The sequence below is a fragment of the Pieris rapae genome, chromosome 22 (assembly GCF_905147795.1).
Source record: "Pieris rapae chromosome 22, ilPieRapa1.1, whole genome shotgun sequence".
Classification (NCBI taxonomy): domain Eukaryota; kingdom Metazoa; phylum Arthropoda; class Insecta; order Lepidoptera; family Pieridae; genus Pieris; species Pieris rapae.
Genome location: NC_059530.1, coordinates 345,164 through 372,678, shown reverse-complemented (window position 1 = coordinate 372,678; position 27,515 = coordinate 345,164). Strand labels below are relative to the sequence as shown.

Below are 27,515 nucleotides of genomic sequence, written 5' to 3'. Positions count from 1 at the left end.
TTTAAATTATTATGTAAAAGTTTGTTATTTTGATACAGCTTCTGACATACATGGTCAAAATTTGTAATTAGACTTGTCTATTTACTGTAATTGTCTTTATAAACAGCCAATCAGTTGTTTATCAAAATACAAAATAATTTATAGTTATAATTTGCAAGAAATTACCTCTTTGGCATTTCATAGAAGAATAAAAATTGTCAGCGTACCTACCAAAATATCTCTGTCACGTGTCAAACAGAATTTTAATATTATGGGTCGACGATTGTTAATCTAATGAAAGAATGCGAAATAAAACCGAGTCCTGTCCAGTAAGTATGTGTTTTTTAGTTATCTTATAATATATCTGGGAGTGGTATATACGGTATATGTAAGGGTGCGTCCACATATGGCGAATGTGCAGCTCGCGCTCGCATTTTTGTTCGTGCGCCACTCCTACGCCGCCCGCGCGCGCCCTTAGTCGTTAAATATTACGGGACTTAAAACTTCGTAAGAAATCCTCATGACTGAAAACATTAATTAAATACAAGAAACATGTATCAAAAATGTTGCTGCTAATTTATAATTATGTATTGTAATTAAAACTTCCCGCTGATATAGAAATACCTATAACAGTAATTTTTTTACCATAGACAAGCCTTGCAGGAATATTTTTTAGATAAATATCTAAGTTTGGTCATGAGCCAAAGGAGTAAAAGTTATGTCATATGTTTGAATAATAAAAAAATCTTTTTAGTGTGCCTGAAGAAAATACAACAAATATGATTAATTTCTGTAAGTAAAATTTCTGATTCTTAAGACGGCTGCAGACGCTCGCGAGATCACTCGAGTATTTTCACTGTATTTTCTCTCAGATGGTCACGATAAAGAACTTTCTTACAAATCAAGTTACAGACGGATCATAGATGTTTTTGGTTTAAGTTTTTTCTTACTGTGCGAACTCGCAAAAACGCGAAAACGCAACAAAAGATTATCTTTCCTAGTTATTATTGAAATAACTTGACTATATTTTGAACTACTTATACATGATAAGTAATGATGCCGAAAATAATTGAGCACTTTTACTTACCGTCATATAAAAATGTAACACGCAAGGAAAGAAAAATAGAACGATCGTGCCGTTCTGTAGATAATTCGCCGCTTACATACCATTTACATTAATGATGTTTTAAACTTTATAGCCCCAAAAGAAAGTCAACAAGCGACAACTTCCCATAAATATCGAGTCAGAAGAAAATCAAAAATTTTTCTTAAAAACGGTGTTTGGTGGCTCGTCTTTTTTGGCCTGAGTGGTTCCATGTTTGCATTTGTAATTCTTTTAGCGAAATTTTTGAGTCAATTGCATTAAATACAAAATAAAAGGTTTTTGTTTTCTTCTATCATTTCTTAAGTCCTATTATATTCATTTTCTCACTAGAAACTAATTTATACAATAGATATTCTTTTTGAAGTTAGAGGAAAAGGTTATAATTTTATTTTTTTTAATAATGTGTTATCAATTATTCATAATTATGTTTAAATTCCAGACATAACATACATTGTGAAAGTCGGTGGTCGAAAGTAATATGGACAAAGGCTTTCCAAAGCCCACAGGACCAGCATTCATGAATGCGTTTAGAGTGCGAGGCCCGATTCACGGGGAAAATAGCTGTTTAGGAAGACATTTTTGTGCAATTATTGTGACTCTTTTCATAATTTTTATTATTGGTACTATTATAGGTTTTATTGTAGTTATGGTACGATGACTGAGATTAATTAAACATGACAATATTTTATTTTTCTTACTAACCTTTGTCTTTTGTTCATTCGGATGCCGCTTTAGGATTTATGACTTTGGCATATGATTTTTTAAGTGATACTGAAATTATAGAAATATGTATTGTAAAAAGTATCGGAGATGGAATATTCAAACACAAAATTTTACCCAACAACGTAATTTTTTATTTTTAGTCTATGTTATGGAAAAAAGTTAACGTCTACGATCTATGATTGTAATTTGGCAATTGACTTTGTATTTTAATTTTCATGCTGCGACGGGCGAGTGGCGACGCTACTCTACTTAAATAAAACAAAATGGCTGAGGAAGGACCACCAAGATTCCATTGATTGTTCATTGTTTTTATTTGATCTAAGTCGTGCTACGCGTTAATTCATTAGTGTAGTCAAGTGTGTACAGATAAACAATTAATAATTTCAATGATTTTGTTACTAAGTTCTGCTGATTATTAAGTAATCCGTGACCGTGTTAATATATTCAATTCATCGCATGGAGGCACAATGACGCAGTTTTTGCCACCAAATTTACTCGCGCTATTTGCGGCAAGGGATCCCATTCCATACTTGCCGCCGGCCGCAAAATTACCACACGAAAAAAAACAGAAAGGTTACGATGGAGTCGGCGCTTTTCTTAATATATTTGAGGTTAGTTTCCAAACTTTCTATTATTATACAAGAATAATAGGCCATCAAATCTTTACCTTCATGTTATGAATGTGTATAATAAATATTACTGGGCTCAATTTAGACTTTCAAATACTGGTCTGTATGTATGAACATGGTATATATTTCATACACACAGGTATTCATCATAAACTGTTCTTGACTTAAAAACAGTATGAACAATAATAAAGTATGTTCTATATATTATAAATGTATGACTGTTTGACTCAAATCCTTTCCCTGATTCTTTATCAACTCATAAACATGATACAAATAGTCAAGTCTGTCTAGAAAAAGGAATCATTTAAATATCAATTTAATGCATTTATTTTGGTGCATATCAATGCACCTATCTTTAGGTTATATATACAAGTACATATTAAAAAATACCTTGTACATTCCCTTCTAGAACCCATCAGAAACGCCTCCACCAACTCGTGTTGAGACACGTGAGGAGCGCATCGAAAGACGACGTCGTGAAAGAGCAGAGCAGACAGCCTATAAATTAGAGCAGGAGATAGCTTTGTGGGATCCTAGTATCAACGCTAGGGCCACGGGTGATCCTTTCAAAACCCTGTTTGTGGCTAGAGTTGTAAGATTACATACATTTTGGCTTCTAAAAACTGCAATAACAATAAAAAACTATGAATCTGTTTTTGTTAGCCTTAGCACAAAAGATCATTTTAACTAAAATGTTGTTGTCGTTTATTTGTTCTGTATTTTTTTTAATAAAAATGTGAGTCAAATATGGAAACATCATTTTCATATTTACTTTAATCTCATTAATTTACTAACAGTATTCATCTTAGGCATATTGCCTTAATTTTGTAATCAACTTTCCTTTTCAGAACTATGATACATCAGAATCAAAACTTAGGAGAGAGTTTGAAGGTTATGGGCCAATTAAAAAGGTAAATAACTAGTTTTAATTGTAAACTAAAGCAAAACAATCATACAGGTTAATATGTTGTCATTTTATACCTGTTTTTAACTAGCTAGTGTTTATCTTAATTCATCTAACAAGAAATTAATTCTTTGGATTATCTCTCAACTGAAACCCAATCTACAACAAATAGCTGAGTTGACTAAGTTAATTAAATAACTGTTTTTTAACTATATGAAGTTATTTATTCATGGTATAATCAAATGATTGCAAATTGATTTTTTAAATTTTCAGATCCACCTTGTATTCAATAAAGAAGATGGTAAGCCACGTGGTTATGCCTTCATCGAGTATGAACATGAACGGGATATGCACTGTGAGTTTTTTAAATTTATATTTTATATACAGTTGATGCTTTTTAACTGTGTGTGTAACCTTAAGAAAATACTCAGCAAATTTGTAAGAAGCTGAACTAATTTTTTTTTAAACCATGAATTTTTTTATGTTGATACAACAATACTTGATTGTTCTTATTATTCAGTAATTGATACAAGAATGATACTATATTTTTACTATTTCAAAACTTAATAGTGGGCAAAAATAAATATTATCAGGAATGAATTTCAAAGAAAATAATAGTCCAATTTTTTGTATGCACCTTTTCCTACCATAACTTTTAAAGAATATAACACAGTCAAAAAGTATCTACAGCTTTAAAAAAATATTTAACTTATTTAGCAAAATATGCTGTAAACCCTTCTTGGAATTGTTATTGTGAGATCTTACAAATATTAGACCCACACTTGTGCAACATTACCATTGATTTATAAAATAATCCAGTTTTGGCCTTATCAATTATACCACCAATGCTTTCAATTAACATATCGAAATTGTAGAAGTAAACAAAAAAAGCCCAAACTAGAGTTATGCCTGGTACGGGTGACAGTTGCTTAATTTTTCTTTAAATTTGATTTTAATTGTAGACTAGAACATTCTAGTTGGGTTAAATTAAGTTATTTATGTTATAATATGAATGTACCACATTGACTGAAACTACTGAAATAGTAACTCATTTGTAAGTCGCACTTTCAACTGTGAAATGAAAACTTAAGTAACCTCGCCATGCTACAACGCATTTAACTAAATTTAAACACCATACAAAACTATACCTAACAATCCATAATAATTTTATTCAAAAATCCAGCAATTAATTAATTAAACATCAAATAAATATTGTACCTAAGTCATTCATAAATATTTATTGTAGTTAAAAGGGTATAATGTATTATTGAAACAATGATTTTAATTAAATAATAGGCCAATATACAATCTAATTTGGTTTCAAAATAGGACACCTCGGGTGCAGATATATAACAAGCTGTAATTGCATGTCGGTAGATTTCTTTATAGCTATGCTAATCACTTAAATAATTTTCACATAGAAAAGTGAGTAGAGATCAATTCCAAGATGGTACTACAGCTTTGGGCTGTATGATGACATGATTAATGAGTCGTTTTCTCTATTCGCACCACAGACCCAGCCGTTTTGACCAATGCTACTCGATTCCGGCCCAGTTATTAGGTTTGTATGTGGTAAGACGCCAACATACAACGTATTTTAACTAAGAAATTCATAATTTGGCCCTATGTCAACCAGCAATTAAGTAGGAATTATATATTAGCAACTTTGGTGACAATTACCTGACATATTTGACACAATATAATATATAAAGTGTGTGAGGGTAGTTTTTAATAAGTGTTAAGGTAATTTGATTTCAATAGGCACGGTAAGAAAACACGATTCTATCGTTACGCTACAAGATACAATTCACAAATAATGTTCTTAAAAATGAGGGTAGTTCAATATCGGACCCCGTAGGTACGGTAAGATTGAAGATTCCAAATTTAAAAGTGTAGGCGTATTCAAATGATTTTTGTAATAAGTTCAGTCGTCGTGAAACCTTGCCTTATTTTATCAAATTTAAAATAGTTGGTATGTCAACATTGGTTAATTTTCCGAACATAACTTACGCCAATCAGCAAATCAATTGGGAATAATGAACACTGAAAGGCTAAGTATGGGTTTTTATTAAATATTATTAAATTCATTTAATTAAATGCGCAATGGAAACGTAAGTAGTAGCGCACCAGGTAATGGTTCACACGCCGCGAACGGAATTTTTTATATTAAAGTAAGTAAAATGTTAATGTGGGTACTCGTAAAAAATTTAAGGTAGGTATTTTCGATACGGCTTGGTCGGTAGGTATGTCTGTTGCGATTTTATTGCATTTTTTTTTCTTTTTCAGCTAACCAGCAAGCTAGAATGGTCGATTTGATGTTTCGATAAAAACATTGTAATTATCTCATCGATAAATTTGCATTTTTGTCAAATCGGCTAAGCTAGCTTAGGTTTCGATGTGTATTACAGTTTCATACGCACAGTTCTCTTGTGTGCCTCTTTTGGCGATATTTTATATACAATACACAGAAAATTGCCAAAAATATTCGGCATATTTTAATTTATTTTGTGCCTTTGGAAGACCTTTATCCTGCTCATCTCGGTGTTTAGTTAAATACATCATTAAGAGGCACGCAAGAAAAGACAAGTAGGACTATTACGAAATATAGCAGCAGCTAATCAGGCAGTCCGATACAAATCACAATTGTGTTTAAACTTCGCACTGCATTGTGATAAGTCGAACACATAATCGATAAATCCCTTTGCAGTGTGGAAAAATGAGACATGAAAGTTACATTACCAAATTATATTGAATTTAAAATCAAAATAATTTGTAGTAAAAGTACCAACTAAAATTTGCAAGTTAAAAGGAAATACAATTATCAAAAAATATGTAAACCCGACAACATAACTGTGATTAATAACGTATTGTCTGAGTAGCTTGTTACATTTCGTAATAAAACTAGCTGTATTTTATTCGCTAACAATAATTACCTTACAGCGGCCTACAAACACGCGGACGGAAAGAAGATTGATGGAAAACGGGTTCTTGTCGATGTGGAGAGAGCTCGCACCGTTAAAGGATGGCTCCCGAGAAGGCTTGGTAAGTTCTAACTCTATATGTCGAACAAAATCAATACATTTTTAAGCACTTGGTAATTCGAACGAAAGAATCTACACAACAAAACAATGCGTTAATTCGTACCCATCGGCGTCCAACAGTTCAAATTTGCAGAGAGAAAGAGACGGAAAGATTGTACGTTAACTTGTATCAACGTGCACGAACCTTTGATTTTTTTATGGTTGAGTTGGTAATCAGAACCTTTGGCAGAAGTGTCAGTTAGGGAAGCAAGATCCTCAATCCAGGTTTAATAATAAGAATAATAATAATATTCATTTATTATCAGAAAACAAGGTTCCATAATTATTTGTTAGTAACAATTTACTTAATAGCTATGTTAGTACAATACATTAAAATCACAAATTTTAAAATTAATGAATCCCACATCTGTTGAAACCTACATACCCTGTCCCAAGACGGCAGTTGTATACCAAATAACATTATTTTTATTAAAAAGGTAGACCATTTGGTCGACCACATACCACCGGCCCTATTCTTATAAAAGTGCTGGTAAATAAATCATATAATTAATATGATGGAAAATGATGATTTTAGGTGGAGGACTTGGCGGAACGAGACGCGGTGGCAATGACGTGAATATAAAGCACTCGGGCCGGGAGGACAACGAAAGAGAGAGGGAGAGATACCGCCTGGAGCAGCGCGACAGAGACAGGGAGAGGGACGAGCGAGCCAATAGAGAGCGGGAACGTGAGTAGTTGTCTCGTATTTTTGGTGTATTAGTGTGTTTTTGGTGTGGAAATTACTAAATGTCAGACACACTCTACAAAGTTTCTCCACACCAATCCATAAATAAGAGATCTTATAGCAAGTACTTGGAGCAGTTTCAGCTCTTTCTGAAAAATCTAAATTGAAAGTATTATTATTTTTTTTAATGTATTATTTTATTTTTTTTATTTATTGTTATATGTTTTCTTAATAATTTATTATAATTTTAGGTCCTGCCCGTCGTAGGACAAGATCTCGTTCTCGTCGAAGGTCTACGTCTCGTACTCGACGACGGGAAAGAGAAAAGAGAGAGGAAGAACAACCGGCTGAGAGGTTAGTAAGCTTATGTTGCTTTAATTTGAGACCAATGTGTGGAACCAGCTGCCCTTTGAAGTATTTCCAATTCAAGAAAGGAGCCCTGTTATAAAAATCTTAATTTATTTAAGTAAGAAGCCCTAGCTCCCTACTTAAATAAATTTTGATTTTACTTTAATTTATTTATTTAAAAAATATGAAATAGAATATTTTGTGGTTTAAAACTTTCATTTTCAATTGCCTAAAGCTTTTAAAATCTGCTTTCATTGCGATTTGAGTAGTTACATGTATATTTCTTTGTAAATTAACACAAGTAGTATTTGCTAAAATAAAAATAATATACAAAGTTCAGGCACCTGATTTTGAGGAAATTTGGACTGTGTTGGAATATATTTGGTATAAATCAAATAGGATTATTGTAATGACTCTTACCAAAAAAAATTTTTGGCAAACATACATTTACAAATTTCGCACAAATCCTTGGTATCCTTTAAATATTAATATATTTAATTAAAATGAATGCTTTTCAGACGCCGTCGCCGTTCTCGCTCTCGTTCCGAACGGCGCCGCGAACGCCGCGACCGGGACAAAGACAAGGACAAGGATAAAGATAAGGACAGGAGGAGAAGGAGAGACAGGGACAGGAAGGAGACGAAGGTTAAGCCGGAGGATATTAAGATCAAGGAGGAGCCTCAGGACGGTTTGTGACTTATGAAGAGATTTCTTTATAGAATAATATTTCGAAGCCTTGGCTTCAGATTGAATCTGTTTCATTGATCATTATAGACATGTAGGTTAGGGACATGTCACATGTGGATTTTTTGATCTAAGAGTCAAGACTTAGTTTCAAAAAAACATGTGTGTAATTCACACGTGGTAGAAGTGAAACCTTCAAACACAAAATTTTTATAATTAATCATATATAAATTAGACTTTTTTCACTATCTAAATGTAATAAACTTTTCTTTAAAACCGTATATTTTAATGATAAATTGTAATTTATAGATTTAATATCAATTTTTAAATTGGCAAAATCTAAAATATCGAAAGCTTGACATTCGATAAAATTAAAAAGCGGCAGTAAAAAGACTCTGTATAATGCCTCCTATCCCATTTTCTCCCACGTTACAATAAATCTTATGAATTGATGTTTCTGTCTCTCTTTACCGCTGCATCCGGTTTGAAATCACGACGATTCTAAAGAAGTTTATCTATCTCATTTTCTCCCACGTTAAATCATATGAATTAATGTTTCTGTCTCTTTTTACTGTCGCTTTTCCGTTGCATCCGGTTTGAAATCACAACGATTCTAAAGAAGTTTCACTTCAAAATTGTCTTCCATTAAAAATAAATGTTCCAATGTTCTCTTATGTGAGTGGAGAGTATAATTGGTTTTAATACAAGGTTAGAGAGTTTTCTACGACCATTGCTTATGTATCTCCTGATGGAACTTTGTTATAAGTTTTACCTACAAAGTAAAGTGGCTCCTCTATTTTTATTTATTGTCAAAATTTCATATTTCAGATTATCCAGAGTTCTCGCTGCCACCTCTGGATATGCAGATCAAGCAGGAGCCAGAAGACGAGAATAAATATAATCCTGAAGATGCCAATGGAGACGATTATTATTAGGCTAATTACACAAACTTCCTTTTCCTAAGGTCACTATCACGTTAAAAGTCATCAAACATAGATATAATGAACCTTGTCCACAAGAGATATTAGGGATTGGTCAATGTACTTTGAACAAGGTCATTGACCTCTCCCCGGATGGATATTAATTAATACGTATATATAAATAAATAATCAAGTCAAAATCTTGTCTTAGCACTGTCAAACTTCATATAGAAAATGGTTTGCTGGCACTCGATCACAAGCTTTAAATTTGATTGCTTTAAAATAGACTTTTGATGACTTTTTAATTTCGTTTCGCTTAGATTGTCGTGCTTAAAATACTACACAGCAATACTGTTCACTGTAAAATTCTTATCCTTGGAGGAAAAATGATTTCCAATTTATATTTTTCCCGTCACTAGATGGCGCTTACCCTAACTTGATATATTGTGTTCAAATTGTTTTTAAATTTACCTAGGTAGAAAACCATACGATGAGAATTCATACAATTGTATTAAATCTTTTTGTATGTATGGTAAAGTTTATGAATTTAATGTAAGCCCTTGTTCTTCCCTGAGTCATGTACTAATAATGAACCTCAAGCAATACAATGATTGTAATACAATAATAAATGGAAAAGATTTAACTGTTTTTTTTTCTACCTATTATTCTAAATCCTCCATTAGCGGTAAATAAGGTTAATAATAAATCGCTATTAGTCGGTTATGAACAACTGAAACAATAACCGTAATAATGATATAATTTGAAAAACATCAGATTTAGTCTATACTTGGAAGGAAGGCGGTAAATAAAAACTGCAAATGATTTAAATTTACCTTTCTTAAGACCATCTAAGTTGTGTGTTGGAAGCATTATCAGGTGACGAGTCCTTTAAAAACAAGGATATCACTTTATTCCAAGTTTTACCTTTGAAATTAAATTTAGGATGGATTTATTAAACTTTAAACGAACGCCTAGAGCCCTGATTACAAACTAAATGTACTAAAGCTATCATTTTGACCCGTGCTTAGCGGGCATATTTGATAATACATCAATTTTATTAGATCAGATTTTATTACCTTGAGCACTAATTGAAATAAAAAAAGAAATGCAGTAATAAATTTAATATGCATAAATATAAAATAAAGCATGTTAATTTGTTCCGTTAATTCAACTTATACTCTTATCACTATCTTTATGCTTCTCTTTGTTTTTCTTTTGTTTTTTCTTTCTCTTTTTATTTGGATCTTTCTTTTTATTCATATTGTTGTATTTTAATAATTTTTTATACATTTTTAATAATTGCTTAGCGTCTTTCTCCATTTCTTTAGAAACTTTTTCAGTGACAACCTCTTCTTCCCTAACAGGGTCAACAAATTTCGTAGATCCTTGTAATGTGTTGTAGTGCTGAATAGACCCTTCTATTAATTGATCATTTCTAGCTAACAAAGGAGTTTCGATGATTACTTCTACTTGATCTTTTTTCGTATCTTCAATGTGTTTCTTTAATTTTTTATTCTTTTTTCTCATTGCATTAAGAATATTGGCTGTGGACAGAACAGACTTAACTTTTTTACTCTCTAAATATCTGTCCTTCCACGAAATATTTTCAACTTCTTCAAATTCATTTCTATCGTGTTCTAATCTCTCGAATTCTCGTATCTCCTCTTCAGTGATGACATCTTCTCTTTTTATATCATCTATCTTAGCTGAGAGAGCAGCAATTTCTTTTGCAGTTGGTTCTTTTGATAAAATAGAAATTCCTTCCACTTCAAAACAAGAAGAATCGTCAGATAGTTCTAAGTATTCAAAAACATCATCTATAGATTCATCTGTATCTAATATCTCCTTTATGTTTGATTTATCATCGGTGGCTAAATTGTTACTGTCAATCTTTTTAATTGGACTCAAATTTGTTTTATCTTCATCCAAATCTATTTTAACGACTGTACTTTTAGCCTCTGCACTGTCAGTTGTCTGTATTTTATAAAAGTTTTGGTCAGCGCTTTCGCGAAAATCCGACTTCTTACTTTTTTTAGATTTCTTATCTTTCTTCTTTTTCTTTTTAGTCTTATTCTCCTCATCAGAAATGCAAACTACTTCAGTTTCGATACTTTGTTCTGGTATGCTGTGCTCGGATAGTTCGCCATCGGATAAATTCTTGTTTACTATTTCCCCATCTTCAGCACTATTTGTCTCTTCTTGTTCCAATGTTTTTGATATACCGTTCGATATTTTACATTCTTTATCTTGAATAATACTATTTTTATCCTCACTTATAGATGCTACAATGTCATTGGTATGTGTAGTTATTGTTGATTCCTCTGTATCCATTTTATCTAAAGTTTCTGTCTCGATTTCAGTTGCAACTTTTTCAATATTTTCATTACTGCTTACGTTTGCAACGGTTTCATTTTCTTGATTGACAGAACTAATTTCGCTTCCTACAACCGCTTTACCGTCACATGATGCCGTAACGTCTGTTTCAGATTTGTTAGCCTTCATATTTTTGCTTTCATTTTCAGATCTCTTATCCGTTTCAGGTATTTCTTTTGCTTCATCCATTATTCTACTTTGATGAGGAATGGTAGCATCATTTTCAATAGTTTTACTTCTATGATGGTTAAGATCACTAGAGTTAGACGTTTTATTTTCCTTTTTAGAACATTTGTCATTACACATTGAACTTGATTGACTTGTTTCCGAACTACTGTCTGAATCTTCACTTGAAGGTCTGTTTCTATCAAAGTCTTCTAAAAGATCCATCTTTTCGGAGTCTGATAGTTGTAAAGTAATTTCGTCATGATCACTACCATCCTTCTGTTTATCTTTTTTCTTTTGTTTCTTTTTCTTTTTGTCCTTTACTATATCTTTGCCAATTGGTACAGGGACTGTTTTTGGTGGGTCTATAACTTTTTCTTTTGGGACTATTTCATCCTTTTTATTAGTTTTAGGTCTGTTAAGTTTTATCTTTCGTGATGCTTTTGTTTGAGGTACAGTTATAATAAGATCATTAATTCTTTTTGTCACAGTATTGGTATTTTCTTCAACAGGGGAACAGGGGTTTCTTGTTTCCTTGGGTTTAGTACTTTCTACTATTCCTGAAAATTATAAATTCTATAATTAAAGAAAATACATGCTCAATACTTAGTTATAAGAATGATCATTTATAATTAATTCTGATAGTGGAAATAAAGTTATATCAAACATACATTTAAAACATCATATTGCTGAATAACTATATATATTTCTCATTACTTTATTGAGTTAAAGCAGTGACAAGTTTGCATTATTATTGTATTAGTTATTAAAGTTCATTTCTGAAAAACATGTCTAAATCATTTAGGGTTTTTTTAAAAAGCTTTGTTTGATAAAAAATGGTTTTGAATAATGTTAAAAAAATTTTTTTTGTACATTACATTGGTTTTATTAATTTTTTGTCAAATCTATGTACATACTTTGTAACTCCTGTACACTTGGCTTTTCATCTTCACTGCTGATCTCTACAACCTCAGGAGCTTCTTCTTTAATCACCACCTCATCGTCATCACCCGATGATGAAGCTTGATTTTCTGTTTGCTCTGTAGATACTGAATATAATATACATAAAAAAGAAGTTATTTATAGTATATACATACACTGCATGAGAATTGGTATTGTATAAATAAGTATAAAATAGTTACTTTATTGGTTACTATAAACCTTTGCTTACAGTGTTTTCTCACAAATCAAATCTGCCCTTTAATCCCTACTGTGCTTAAGGTCTCTTTTGGATAAAATTTGTGTCAGTCTGAAAACAACATTTGTACAGAATTTTATTACCCAATGCTTGATGTTGTTGTAGCTGTGCCCGTATGGCCCTGGCTCGGGCCTGCAACTCTAACAGCTCCAAAACAGTGAGACCAGCTCTAGATGCTTTATTATTGTCATCTTCATCAGGTTTCTCCGACTCTTTATGCTTATCTTTATGCTTTGACTTTGAGTGGCGGTGATGTTTATGCTGGAATTTTACAATTCTTTAACAGTGTTGCCAATAATAGAATCTACAAATTCTAATATTTTTTTACCATACATTATAATAAGTACTTTAAAAAATCTTAAGTTTTTTAATTTTTTATTTGCATTCTACAAATAGTGAAGTACAATTAAAAAATGCTTAACGCATACTTACTTTTTTATTTCTCTTAGAGCTACCTTGACTTAATATTTCTTCATCTGAGGAGATGCTGTCCAGAGATATGGTCTCAAACCTCTCTGGAGATGAACTGGAAGATTCTGTGTTGGAAGGAGGATCGGCTCCATCTAAGATGGCACAAAGACGTTTTGAACTTATACCAAGAAGCTGTAACATTAAAAAATAATATTGTATAATATTTGATTGATTCATTAATTCAGTATAAACCAAGATATCACAATTTTAGCCCAATGTCCAATAAGCATAAACTACAAGCAAAAAATGTAACTCCATTTGTTCTAAACAAATCAACAACTTTGATTAATACGAATATATTACGATGAGTATAAACCAATGTTTACCTAACCTTCAATATATGTAAAAGTAAATGTTTATAAAAATGATCTTCACCAACACGGCCTACTTAAGATTTTTTTCAGATCCCTAATTGATATAACCTACCTCTTCAGTACACAGCTCCTGTAAATCATCAAGGGATATATGTCGGATACACTCCGGTGCCATTGCTCGTAACTCTTTGTGTTTCAAAACAGAAAAAACCTGATGCATCAGCTCGACTCTATCATGTATGTAATACGCTAAATCGTGCTCTTCGTGTCTTATTTGGGACGATTCTGGGATTTCCCGTTTTATTCTATGTTTTTTTACACGCTTCATTTTAATTTTCGTGATTTAAATCTACAATGAAATGATAAAGATTTATTATTTGTTTATATTTTCCCTCGAATTGACGATGACCGAGTATCGACTATCGATCTCGGGAGATTCGATCTGTCACGTCAAGAAATTAGTTGTAAGAAATCTTGCATCTAGCTGTCAAGACCATAACCGATCAAGCAATCGTTCAGAAAATTCAAAATACACCCTAAAAATGTATCGTAAAATACAAAATATTTAATTATTTAGAGAGTGTAGATAGAAAACCGACTTGGGAGACCGCAGCTGTGCTGAATTGATTTTTTTAATATACAGAGAATACTATTGCGTCAATCAATTCAACGAGAAACTGGATACGTATTATGAAAGAAGTATTTAATTCAACGTATTTTATTAAAAAAAAATATTTATTTCCATGGATTGTGTCTTTCTAATGTATACTTTTTGGATGATTTGATAGATGACTTTTTGAAAATGAATACAAATTATACAAAAATAATGTAAAATTTAGAATGAGTGAAATGCCGCAGTTAGAAGAAATTTTAAATAATTACTTGGACAGAGGTATTCAAGCGGCGTTTCATACTTTTTTACATAATTTGTTTCCGAATATTGTTTATCATATCATACCTACCCATAGCATACAAATAGGCGATAATATCAAGTTTAAGAGACCAGCGTTTGTAAGAATCTCTTACAGCTCCCAAGCTCGATATTTCTGAACGATAAACAATTTAATTTTCGCGCTCCTTAATATCTATTTACAAAATGGCCGTCGAAAAATTATACGAATGTGAAGACTTTTTAGTAGTGAACAAACCATACGATATGTACATAAATTCGGATGACGAAAATGAAAAGGTATGTTTGACATAGTTATTTTTATAGATCGCATTAATATAATAAATCGTACCAAAATGTAGGTTATGTTTTATTGTAGTGGCGAGCCAAACTATCTGTAGAAAAATCGGTAAAGTTGGTTACAGCTGATTTCCGTTTTTTTTATGTTTCCTATTGTGTTAAACAAGTTTGAGAATATTTTAAAATCATTTAAAAGATATCAAAGTCTAACTTATAAAAAGTGTAAACAATAATACATAACTATAATCCGTAAAAAAGTGTTTTTTTTTAATGTGTAAAAGTTATGTTAATAAAAGACAATACAAAAGTGTAAACTGTTTCTAAGTCGTATCCGATGTTAGAAGCAGTTATATTTTTTTATCAAGTTATTACATATATTAATCTATAATTTATTTTTTTATTAGAACACCGTGACCTGTCACATTGCATCCCACGACTCCCATCTATCAACTTCTTCAAACCCGCTGTATTTTATACAACGACTTGACTATTCAACCAGTGGCGTCCTCTGTATTGCTAAGAACAAAACCACCGCTGGTTTAGCTGGAAAGTAATAACGATTTTCTTAAGGTCAATCGAATTTTTACAGGCTTAATAATTATTTTAAGCATATGTTTACTTTTTTTAAGACTCTTTGAAAAACGTTTGACGAAGAAGTATTACTTGGCTATTGTGAGAGGCCACCCAGAATTTCAAGTTGCTGAAATACGATACGCTGTTGGTATGTGTATATCGCTCATAATTTATTATGTAGTTGGAACACAACAATATAGTGTTTTGATTTATAAAATAATCATATTTATCCTTTTCAGGCGTAGATCAAACACCGGATCACGGGCATCGTATGTCAGTGGTATCCAAGACAAGTATCGCTGGTGATGCCCGACCAGCTCACACGCGGATGTTATTACTTGAAACTGGATATTATTGTGGACAACCTGTAGCTGTAGTACTTTTAAAGCCAATCACGGGTAATCCCCTGATGATGATTTACAATTTAATTAATCCTTGTATCTTAAAAACCTACCTACAATACCTATTCAGAACAATATTGAAACTAACACACTACAAACCAAATTGACATAATATGATTGAATGATTTAATGTTATATCATAAGAATAATGATGTTATTACTGTCTTAGGTCGCCGTCATCAATTACGCATCCATTGCCATTCGGCCTCTCATACCATTCTTGGAGACTACACCTACAGTGACCGTACTGACACTGCTCCACATCGAATGTTTTTGCATGCTATTAGGTGACTAATTTATTAATTAATATATATTCATATATTTTATTCTGGTATTACACTAACTTCATCTTAACATATCCGCTGATTAAAATTAATATTAATCTTTATTGTTTTAGGCTAGTATTACCGCTACCACGTAAACCGTTAGATATTCAAACGGCTGAGCCTTTCTTCAGCGATTCTCAATTTTCTAGTAAGTGGAAGTCCCACCGAGTCATGTATAAATACAGGAGTAAAGAGGAGCTGTTGGCGGCATGTGATGATCTTGACAGGGAATATATAGTTGGTGTGAAATATAAAGATTATAGCGTTTAAAAACTGTATTACATTGTCTTCTTTATATCTGAAACTACATTACCAAATATTTATGTAATATACGTATTCAAAAAAAGGTTCGTTTCATTGAATCATTTATTTCAATAGGTTTTTCATTTCCAGGACTTTTGTAATATGCATAAAATTGCAGTCAACCAATTTTAAAGTTTAATAATTATATATTCTTGCCGGTTTTATACTAGTGTTGTGTTAGTAGCACAGCATTTAATAAAATTTGACAGTGTTGACAATTGACAACTTTGATTTAAATAATAGAAACAAACCCTTATGCGTAAGGACGCCGTTTATTTTGTTGTTGTTTACTTAATAACTTAAAATAAAGTCAGAATAACAGAAGAATTAAAGAATAAAACATTAGCCCTCGTTTGAAATAAAATGGAAGAGTTGTGTCCCGGCTGCCTGTGTTCAGGAAGAAAATTAACTTACATTAGTGGAACGTCTGTTTACTATTTTTACAAACAAATTGTTGATGAAATTGCCGTAAGTTAGTTTATATAATTAACTAAATTTACCCAAGTCTTGAAAAAATACTTTTTTATTTTTTTAATGAATAATTTTAGGCTCCAGAAGTGCTACCGCAGCTTTCAAAGGTTTGTTGGGAATGTACAGCGCTGCTCCGTCGATTCCAGTGTTTCCAGCAGCAAGTCAAGTGCTGTTACCTTGAGCTATTAATGTGCGTGCAGCAGGTATGTTTTCCGATAGTATTATTGGGTTGGATTGTTGAATTGTTGTAAAGACATTGTCAATGATTTACATTATACACATATTGAGTAAAATAGGTAAAGGTATTAATATTATTTATCCAAGAAATATTATCTTCACAATAAAAATTTCAGAATTCACAACAATCATTATCAAAACCATCACACCTTCAATGTCAGTCAGCAGTCACTATTAGCTTTCCAGAAGTGAAAGTAGATGTGGAGATAAAGGAGGAAACAGAGGAAGTTCATTGTGAACCAGAGACATTTGTTAACCAGTTAACTTGGGGAGATAATTTAGAAAAAGTGAGTATTTATGCTGCATCAAAAATAGAATAGATGTATTGTTCTTGGAAGAATAAAACTCTGAAAATGAAGTGTTATAACAAATTAGATTTATTTTTCAAAAATAGGGTATAAAAGAGGTTACTGACAGACAGACTATATCTATTATTTAGTTAAAGTTATTTCCTAAAATTCCTGTATGGAAGATGCTTGGTTTGTATCTTGCTGGAAAATTTTCATTTTAAAAGAAAAGTGCCAATATTTAATGATATAATTTACAATATTCTGTTCTGGTACTTAGATGAATGTTCAATGTAATATAATTGCCTGATATTTCTAGGATGTGCTACCTTGTGAACCTCAAGTCATTATAAAGAAAGCTGATAAGGCAGTGAATAAACAAAATCTGAAAGGCAAAGTATGTATTTTAAATAATAATTTATGAGAATGAATGATGTGAAAATCTTTCGAAAATACATTGTGTGTAATGTATTTTATTCATAATACCAAACTATTTCTTGTATAAAATGTAAAATACTTTTAAAATAGATATTTTTTACAGACTAAGAAAAAGCAGAAAAAGAAACTAAAATTAAAAAGAAAAACTAAATTAAAAAAAGAAACATCGGAGAGTGACCATGACTTTGACAATGATGAGACTGATTTTCAGATTGAAGATGTAAAAGTAGATCAAAATATTGAACATAACTTAGAACAAAATGTTATAAAGGAAAATTTAGATATAAATGAAATAAATTTGGAGAATGAAACTAAGGAAAAAGACCAATCAAGGACAGAAGAGAATGAAACACAGGTTGAATTAGAAGATGATGTAGCAGATGTACGGAATGATGTTTCGGTAAGGAGTTATACTGTTCAGTCATCTATTATCTATGGTTTTAAGTTGATTGTCTCAAAGACAAGGGAGTTCCACAAATTTCAAAGTGTATACATGAAAGGTGGTGAATATTGTTTCATTAAATTGTGTCTAAATAAATTTCATTACCTAATTATGAATGATGCATTCATATGCAATCAAATCAGCTAATGAAACATTTTTATATGTTATATTTTATTTATTATAAATTAGAAGTAAATCATTTGTACTTCACCCTTTTCACTCATGTTCAGCTCTTTTACCAAATAGTGATTATGATGTGATAAAAAATGATTGATGTTTATTTTAGTTTAAATGATGCAGTAAGACTGATTTTGCTTTTTTTTGAAATTTGAAACACAATCTGAAAACTTATTGGGCGAGGCCTGAGATTTATATTTTTCTAAATCTTTCGGTTTTTGTGCTTGACAGTTGTATGTTTGTGGTCAAAATACTTTATCATGTTAAGCAAGAAGTTTTAGATTTGTATACCTTAAATTATATAATAAATTAGTGATATGTATTTAGATGATTGATGGTGAAACTTATTTTCAGAAAGTGAATGTCAGAAATAGAGAACAATTACCCGAGAGGCCTCAATGTGTTGAATGTGGGAAAGTGTTCAGTTCAAGAAAGACATATCGCTATCATCTAAAGTAAGTATTTTCTTTAATATTATATAAGATTGTAGTCTGTGTTGAAATATGTAACAACTTTCTCTGTTTCTCTTGAAAATCATACAATATATACGCACAGTGAGCGATTTTTGAGTGATGTATGAGTCTATATTCGGAAACTGAGTTCGCTAACCAAAACTAAAAATATTTATCCTCAAAAAATAAATGATGGGTTTTCTCAAGCCTAGTTAGTAGTACTAAATATATTTAGAACAAACTTCCTATTTGTTCTATATCGCTACAGTTATGTTATTTCGTCTCAACGTCCGTCGTTCCACAACTGAGATTTTCTTAAGTCAGTTAGTAGTTAGTTTGTCAGTTAAATCTAACCACTGATGTATTTGAAACCAATTCGACTATATTCAAGAAAATAACTTACAATTTGATAAAAGGCCGGCAACGCACTGTCGAACCTTTTGGCAACGTGACCATAGGTGGCGGTATTAAATTTTATTAAAAAAAATTATGAACTGAACCAGATTTTTTTGTTGTCTCTCTTTTTGGTTTTATCATCTATTAAGATTATTGAATAAAACAAAGTGTATTGTTAACGAGAATGCCCACCAAGGAGGTAACGCATTCGATTACTAGTGAAACAATTTGGTTGAAGGCACACAATTGCCTTTAAAATTCCCATTTTTTGGTGCGGAAGGGTTTTGTGAAAGTCGCGATTAAACTCCACTAAAACCCCAAGGCGCCACCAACCGCCTTTGGCTGGATGAAGAGCCTTATCCACTTCCAATCGATGTGACGGTTGCGTCCACGCCCTTATTAGTTTGTGAGATACCTGACACAGCAAGTATCCTTCACAAACCAGGCCATTCGCTTTTAGTAACAGCTCGGCGATCGGGTCCAGTACCGGGATGGACCACCATCTCAAACAATGAATATATCCCATGTCCCATGCATGATGCTATGAACGATGATTTTCAGTATATATACATACATTCATATATATATATATATATATATATATGCGTTTGATTAGTATATAGGTTCTAATAATGTTTGCAGTGTATTACATAAAGGACAGAATCGTCACCCGTGTCCGAAATGCGGAAAAGTTTATCAATGGAAGTCGAACCTGGGAAGACATATGCGAAGTCATAAGGTAAGATTTTATACGCGATTCGTAAGATAGCGTAAAGTGAATAGGTACACTATTTCAAAATCCATCCCTTAGTGTCGTTTTAACTAGACGTATTTAGTGTGTGATTCCTTTCCTCTTTCCCCTTCCTGTGTTGAGAATATTTTTTTTCGTTGTACGCAATGAACACTTTTACATGTGTGATATGGTAATGCTGTCTCTTTTCATCACAGCGTAAACACAATTTGATAGAAAGAGATGCAAGAGTACTTTAAAAGACTTGACGCTGTCGTCAGTCCACCTAGTTCTGGCGCAACCTTTTTAGGCCTGGGCCTCATATTTCTGTATTTGATTCATGATTCGTCAATCTATTAGGCAGTAGGTGATCATCCTCCTATGCCTGACACATGTCGACATTTTGGGGGGGGGGGGGGGGGGCATGTAACGCGCCGTAACATTTTTCTGTACTTAATAGTAAATAGTTTCGTTACAACCCAGAGACTCATTAAACCTAAAAGTTGCCATTTATTATGAAAGTTGAATACAATTAAGCAAAATTCAATCCCCGCCCCGCATCGTAACGTTTTACCCCAAACCCCCTCCCCCCAAATTCGTTACGTCATACTTGGACGCTTCCTAAGCCAAGCCTGCCTAACGATGTTTTTCTTCGTAAAGGCACACATAGACATAAAGTCCATTGGGGCACAGCCAGGGATCGAACCCACGACCTCAGGAATGAGAGTCGCAAGTATATACTTATATATATATGTATTGGTCGCTTTATATCCATAGGCGCGTGAAAGTGGTGAATTGTATTGTGTGAAATGTGACAAGTCTTTTGCGTCTGTGGCGACGTACAGACAGCATATACGGGTGTCAAGACGACATGTTTCGGAAAGTGAATTTACGTGAGTATAAAAATTTACGTTTTTCCCTGCGAACTTTGTTTCTCGTTAATGTGATGTTACTTAGGTAGGCTGTTTAACCAACATGGAACATTTTGCTATGATACCCCTCTATATAAAACTCAGAGTTTATGTTGTAAGTTTCAAGTAACAATTAAAAATAGGTGTTAATTGTAGCGAATTGAAATTTAAGAGTTGTATGTATTTTTGTATGCTGTATCATAAAAAAAATCTAAAAAATATTTTTTTTTTTTGTTTGGACACCCCTCACTTAGGGGTTTGAAAGATATAGCCCCATTTTCAGACTTACTGAATATGCATAAAGAAATTCATAAGAATCGGTTGAGCCATTTCGGAGTATGGTAACAAATATTGTGAGGATTTTATATACACGAAATGTTTTTTTGTTTTTTTTTTAGTTTTACATGCGACGATTGCGGCAAAAAGTTTGTGAGCAAGACACGCTTGCGTGATCATGTCGATTGGGAGCATCTAAACAAGATTAAATTCCGCTGTCAGTTGTGTAATAAAGTAAGTTTGGGTGCTTCGTATGGTTTTTTTTATAAACTTGGAAATAAATCACAAACTGAACATAATGTAATATTCCCTGGTCGACAGTAGTAAGCATTATAAAAAAAGGGGGGGAGGCTCTTTTATTTTGTGTTTTTTTTTATAGAGCAGGGGGCAAACGGGCACACATTTTACCTACATATGAGAATTCCTACAAAAAATATACGTTTATGTATAAAAGTACAATTTTGAGAGCTTTGCTTATTTTAACTGATAGAAGGGGGGGGGGGTAATATTGCAGTAAATCTTCTTCCGTAATACTTAAACGGCTGCTAATGTGTGTGATTATATATTTATTTAAATATAACATTTAATCGAAATCCACGCGAAGAAAGTTGCGAGCATAAGCTAGTTTCCTTTTTATTCTAAATCTTAACAAAGATTACATTAACTGAATGAAATTTTATATTAACCTTATCAAAATCGATTCAGCCGTTTAAATGCCACACGTCGCTATACGTACACCTTCAGAACGTGCACAGGAATAAAGAGAGGAGAGACAACTTGTGCCATGTTTGTGGGAAATCATATCAGGTATTCTTATCTATATATTTATTATACAGTAGAATTCACAAAATATACTAGATAATAAATGTTTTAAATGTAATATTAATTACGTATGGCGGTAGTGTACTCTGATTTGAGGGTATACTTGGAGAGTATTAGGGGTTAGAATATACTGTGTTTTATGTTATTTTAATTAATTTTGTATTGTATATATTATAGTCTATTTTATTGTGAGTTTAGCCATGTCTGTAATTAATAAATAAATAAATTAATGAATACAGAATGCAGCGAAATTAAAATACCACATAGTGGCGATGCACACGAGTGAGACGCCATATCAGTGCGCTGACTGCGACGCGGCCTTTGGGTGGTACTCGTCGTTGTACCGGCACATTCGGGAAGTGCATTACAAGGTGGGTTTTGGGGAAAGTACCTACGTTTTTGAAGTTAAACTTCCTTAGGCATGAGCGTAAAATTTTTACTAAACGTCACGAAGGTGTGCAGCGTTTTTGTTGAAGAAAAGGGAGAGAGCGATTGAGAGAGTGAGAAAGGGAGATTGAAAAAAAGTACACGCTATTGGTTTAGTAGTTACATATTAGAACTTTAGCAGTAAACGCAGATTTTTTAATTATTAATATTGTCATTTGCACATATACAGTAAAAATATTCTGAATATAGATATACAAATACATGGAGTGATCATATAGTGGTTGGTACATGATCATCTTTTGGGGTTTTTACCTAATAAATTAATAATTAATTTATAAAAAAGTTTCACTTCCGACATATTATGTGCTTTGTTCGCACGCACTGTTTTATTCTAAGTAAAGTGGATAGTATAATATAATTAAATACAGATAATAATTATTTTACTTTTTAATGAAGTCGCATTCAACAGTGTTAGGTTCTGTTTCCAGCGAAATAATACAATATCTGTTTCGTTGAAATGTGCAATAGGTGTTTGTAATAATAATCAAATAGGTTAGCATCGTGAAAAAAAAATATTTGTCCTTAAATCTGGTTTCGAGTTGTCACTATTTAGATTTGATCAGAAAATGTCACCTATTTTTATATGAATTTAAATCTAAGACCCCATTCAGGAACATAATCATTAATAAACATTTTTTTTAGATGAAAATTCAAGCAAAGAAAAGTAAGAAGGATAAAAAATTACAGTTGCAAGAATTGATCCCGCTACCCTCGGAACCGCCGGGACCTTAGAACTTTACCTTCGTCTGCTATAGTCTGTTGTGATAAAGTTATTTTTATTCTTGATTACAAAACTAGTATTATTTTTATGCAGATCGCCTTTACAACATGTCAGTATTTTCAATTAATTTTGTTTGTTACAACATGTTATATTTGTGAAAGCCAATTAGCCGTTCAATTAACTGCTTAGCCGTTTAACTAACGACCTAAAAGATATTCAGTCGTAGCGTTTGTTATAATATTTAATAAACTGGCTGGCTATTGCTAGGCCATTCGAACTATAAAGACATTATTTGGAACAAATAACAAATGACATAAAAATATTTCATTTAAAATTAATTGCTCGAGTCAAATTCTCATTATTATTGTCACTACACTCTTCCATTGTAATTGTTTCATTTCATGAAACTTTGGAAAACACCATCAAAGTTGAGGTTTGTTGACGCCATTTTGAAGAGTTTCGTTTCGAGATTGAGAGTGGCAGATAGTGTATTAACAGTCAACAGGCTAGGCAAGTAATGAAACGTCATCGATCCAAGTCATTTGCCTAGCTGTTTAATCAACTGGCTGAATATCTTTCAGGCCGTTGGGCTAGGCTGTTAATTGAACAGCTTACTAATTAGCTGCAACATATGCATTGCATTGCCGTGAATCGAACTTACGAACTCAGTATTGAGAGTTGACACTTCTCAAACAATAAAATAAATTGCGTTGTATAATCGAAAATCATTTTTATATTTTTACAGTTTTGGTTAATACAGTATTAAAATAGTTTATCTTTGCACCCTTTTATATTTTATTCCTGAGTGAGACACTTGTGATATTTTAAGATCTTAAATAAAACATTGGTCAGAAATATGTGTTTTATTACAAATAACTACAGTATAAAAATCCACGAATGTATAAAAAAAGAATATATTTACTATTATTCTAAACATATAAGACAATATTCAACGGAATCGCTTACTATCCTTTCTCAATGAAGTTTCACGTTTGACTAGAAACAAATATCTAATTTACACGCCTATATAGTGTATACAGGCGCCTTCTTAAGTTCTCTTGTCATTTTCACACTTGTATATCCTTTTTATATTTTCATAAGTTTCTGAATGTCCTTTGATAATAGAATAATCTGATGTTTTTTTTTTAATAATTTTATGGCCTGGTAACAATCTGATGTTTGTTTGAGAGCATAAATAAACGAAAAAATCGTTTTTCTGTGTTCTATGGTTGTTCGCCTAATATTGTGTTTTTAATTGGTTTTATTTAGCTCACCCGGTTTGTTTTATTCATTTTTCTTGGGTCAAATTTAGTCATTCAAATTTCACCCTCTTCCTGTCAGCCGATTAATGTGAAATTTTGTATACACTTTGGATTTTGGTGACAATACAATTATATTTATTCATTATCATTATAAATTCAAGATGGCGGATAATTTATGTTTTATTAATCCCATCAATATGGGTATCAAATGAAAGGGCTCAACAAGCAGAATACAATATACTATAAATAACGGGCAAGAAACCTTGCAATAATGAAGCACTAAATGAATTAAACAGAATGCGAAATAAAATCTAAAAAATAAAAATAGGTAAAAAACTTTTTAAGTTAAACGGTTTTATGTTAAACATACATTGCAATGTTTAAGATAAATGTACTAAAAACCAAAAAATAATAAAATAGATACAGTCGTGATAATTATAAACATATGCATAGACTAGACTAAAATAAAACCGTGGGGCACGTCAATTGTCTACAAATAATCGACTTAATGTGCGATAGAAGAATCGTTTAATTCGTCGTTAAAATAGGCAGTTGCCCGCAGACGGTGAGGAAATTACTTACTATTTTCTTGCAATGGAAATTCCCCACGGTTTTATTTTAGTCTAGTCTATGCATATGTTTATAATTCCCACGACTGTATCTATTTTATTATTTTTAGTACATTTATCTTAAACATTGCAATGTATGTTTAACATAAAACCGTTTAACTTAAAAAGTTTTTTTACCTATTTTTATTAATTAAACATTTTTAAGTGATAGGCAAATGCCACTGTCAACACTATATCTTAAAATTTGACATCTGTCAGGCGCAGAAGGGTGATCACTTAATAGTAAGTTGCCAATAAAAAACAATGTCGAAGCAAGAGTTCTCGCGCTTTAATAAAATACACCATGTAAATACATTATTCAATAATTTTAGTAAATGTGCACAATAAAACCACTCATTTGCTAGACACATCAATTTATTTATGCTGAATCGTACATTTTCCTAACGATTCCTAACAATTCTTGTAAATTTAACCCAGTTTTCGCCGAAATTCCAATGACATCTAATTTCTCTCTAATTTTGGGAAGAGATTTTTTAACTTCAGGAAGGTCTATTTTGTTGATGACAACACACCGTTGTCTTTCGTTCAAACTGACGTTGTATTGAGAAAGCTCGTAGTTCAATGCTTGATATTGTTCAAGTGGATCATTGCTTCCATCTAAGAGAAAAATTAGACCTTTACACCTTTCAATGTGTTGTAAGAATTGTATACCTGAAAAGCAATTATAGACAAATTATATTTATCCCATTGGACATATTATATAATATATCAAATAATAAATTCTCATTGGATATAAAATAATAAAATACCTAATCCCTTGTTTTTATGTGAACCGGGAATGAGTCCTGGTAAATCTGCAATTGCTACTTGTTCATAATCATCATATGGTATCATCCCTGTAAAATATATAAATATTAAATTTTATACAAAATTTTGATTGTATATTATTTGTTGGAATTTTATACAGGAATTTGTTTCGCTGTGTTTTGCTATAATATAAGCATGGGTATCCACAAATAAGTTTTTAACTGTGTAGCCATTGCCTATATCTAGTCTATCTTAAAGATATACTGCATCTTCCTCTTACCTATGTGTGGTCTTAGTGTAGTAAAGGGGTATGGTGCTACAGTGGGCCTTGCCCTTGTCACTGCTCTTAATAAAGTACTCTTTCCAGCATTTGGGAAGCCTATTAGGCCGACATGGGCCATTGATCTTACTTCAAGGAAATATTGGATAGTCTCACCAATGGCTCCATATTCAGCTACATTTGGAGCCTGTAAATTTAAGTATATCTTTTGTTAATACTGTTAACTGTTTGTATTTTAAAAGCATTAAGCTATTGTTAACAGAAGTATTCAAAATGTTTAATAATAATTGTTAGATTTTTTTTAGCATTTTTTTGCAGGCAAAATTTGTTATGTGGACGATCTGATAACTGAAAACATAAAGTTATTGCTAAGGTCTGACGACATAAAAGATCAACAGCATTTAAAAAAAAGTATGTATAAGCTAGAGATAGCAACATTTATATATTTTAATGGATTTTAAGCAAAAGTAAGTTACCTGTTCTGTATCTGTCAAAAAGAACTTATTTCCTCTGCCTCCAGCTCCACCTCTGGCAGCAATAAACATAGCTCCTTCTTGTTCCAAGTCACAAACCACAGATCCATTGCTATCTCTTATTAGAGTACCTGTAATGAAATTTTACATAAAATTAAACATATAAAACTAACTATATTTTAAATTGGCTTATAATGTCACTTCATTAGAATAAAAAACCATTAAGATGAGTTAGTGATGCAAAATAAATAATACTTGAAATTTTATGTTAAAATAAAGTTACATACAATTCTTTTACTGGGTCCCTGTTAGATTGCTTGCTCTCTTGAAGAGCAAGACTAGCCCTGGAATGTTTAATATTTCTTTATTTATTTTATAATCCTTACCTAGAGGTACACTTATGATAACATGTTGGGCATTCTTGCCACTGCAGTCTTTATTGTACCCCTTCTCTCCATCTTTAGCTGTTATGACTGAAGAACAATGATTTAAACTTTTCTTTGAATGAGTTGCCTGAAAATGCAAACATTATTACCCAGGGATTAATGTAATAGATACTACAAGAATTTATATAATACAACAAGTATTTGTTTAAATCTGAACATGATGAATGTTCTATGGTTATTTCCTTCCTACCTGAAATATAATGTGTCCTCCATGCCCACCATCTCCGCCATCAGGCCCAGCATGTTCCTTGCACCATGAAGACAAGAAAGATATGCAGCCATCGCCACCCTTACCTGCTACAGCTCGTACTCTACACGAATCTACATAAAATTGCACTGTTGACCGAGTTGACTTTGGCTTCAAACTACGTAAAGCTTTGGGTTGGTAGTCGCAGTAATTGCGAATTTGTTTCGTTGACAATTTTAAGTGGCGAAAAACAAACGATAGACTCATTTTCAATTGTAAAATACATTTTTGGCCTTTTGGGGTTATGTTTGTTT

General features: G+C 32.1%; 5 protein-coding genes across 5 annotated transcripts; 3 read left to right on the top strand and 2 right to left on the bottom strand.

Moving 5' to 3' along the window:
- The first annotated feature begins 2,017 nt into the window (after positions 1-2,017).
- LOC111001479 (U1 small nuclear ribonucleoprotein 70 kDa) lies at positions 2,018-9,700 on the top strand. Its single transcript, XM_022271395.2, has 9 exons — positions 2,018-2,418; positions 2,846-3,028; positions 3,285-3,347; positions 3,614-3,695; positions 6,281-6,382; positions 6,956-7,108; positions 7,357-7,459; positions 7,972-8,141; positions 8,966-9,700. Exons 1-9 carry the CDS (start codon positions 2,275-2,277, stop codon positions 9,070-9,072), a joined length of 1,107 nt encoding a protein of 368 aa, XP_022127087.1. The 5' UTR covers positions 2,018-2,274; the 3' UTR covers positions 9,073-9,700.
- Positions 9,701-10,169: 469 nt separating this feature from the next.
- On the bottom strand, positions 10,170-14,018 carry LOC111001487 (uncharacterized abhydrolase domain-containing protein DDB_G0269086). The gene is made up of 5 exons (XM_022271408.2): positions 13,691-14,018; positions 13,226-13,396; positions 12,877-13,054; positions 12,513-12,644; positions 10,170-12,155 (listed from the first exon to the last, which is right to left on the bottom strand). Exons 1-5 carry the CDS (start codon positions 13,904-13,906, stop codon positions 10,225-10,227), a joined length of 2,628 nt encoding a protein of 875 aa, XP_022127100.2. The 5' UTR covers positions 13,907-14,018; the 3' UTR covers positions 10,170-10,224.
- Positions 14,019-14,385: 367 nt separating this feature from the next.
- LOC111001480 (RNA pseudouridylate synthase domain-containing protein 1) lies at positions 14,386-16,405 on the top strand. Its single transcript, XM_022271396.2, has 6 exons — positions 14,386-14,767; positions 15,172-15,317; positions 15,397-15,488; positions 15,580-15,738; positions 15,911-16,028; positions 16,139-16,405. The coding sequence occupies exons 1-6, from the start codon at positions 14,675-14,677 to the stop codon at positions 16,335-16,337; spliced, it is 807 nt and encodes a 268-aa protein (XP_022127088.2). The 5' UTR covers positions 14,386-14,674; the 3' UTR covers positions 16,338-16,405.
- Positions 16,406-16,616: 211 nt separating this feature from the next.
- On the top strand, positions 16,617-24,026 carry LOC111001499 (zinc finger and SCAN domain-containing protein 12). Its single transcript, XM_022271421.2, has 12 exons — positions 16,617-16,838; positions 16,919-17,044; positions 17,195-17,365; positions 17,685-17,762; positions 17,907-18,203; positions 18,777-18,877; positions 19,913-20,009; positions 20,778-20,893; positions 21,310-21,421; positions 21,893-21,994; positions 22,249-22,380; positions 23,099-24,026. The coding sequence occupies exons 1-12, from the start codon at positions 16,734-16,736 to the stop codon at positions 23,186-23,188; spliced, it is 1,527 nt and encodes a 508-aa protein (XP_022127113.2). The 5' UTR covers positions 16,617-16,733; the 3' UTR covers positions 23,189-24,026.
- Positions 24,027-25,404: 1,378 nt separating this feature from the next.
- Positions 25,405-27,506, bottom strand: LOC111001478 (mitochondrial ribosome-associated GTPase 2). Its single transcript, XM_022271394.2, has 6 exons — positions 27,205-27,506; positions 26,955-27,081; positions 26,572-26,699; positions 26,096-26,282; positions 25,818-25,904; positions 25,405-25,719 (listed from the first exon to the last, which is right to left on the bottom strand). Exons 1-6 carry the CDS (start codon positions 27,466-27,468, stop codon positions 25,427-25,429), a joined length of 1,086 nt encoding a protein of 361 aa, XP_022127086.2. The 5' UTR covers positions 27,469-27,506; the 3' UTR covers positions 25,405-25,426.
- Positions 27,507-27,515: the final 9 nt, after the last annotated feature.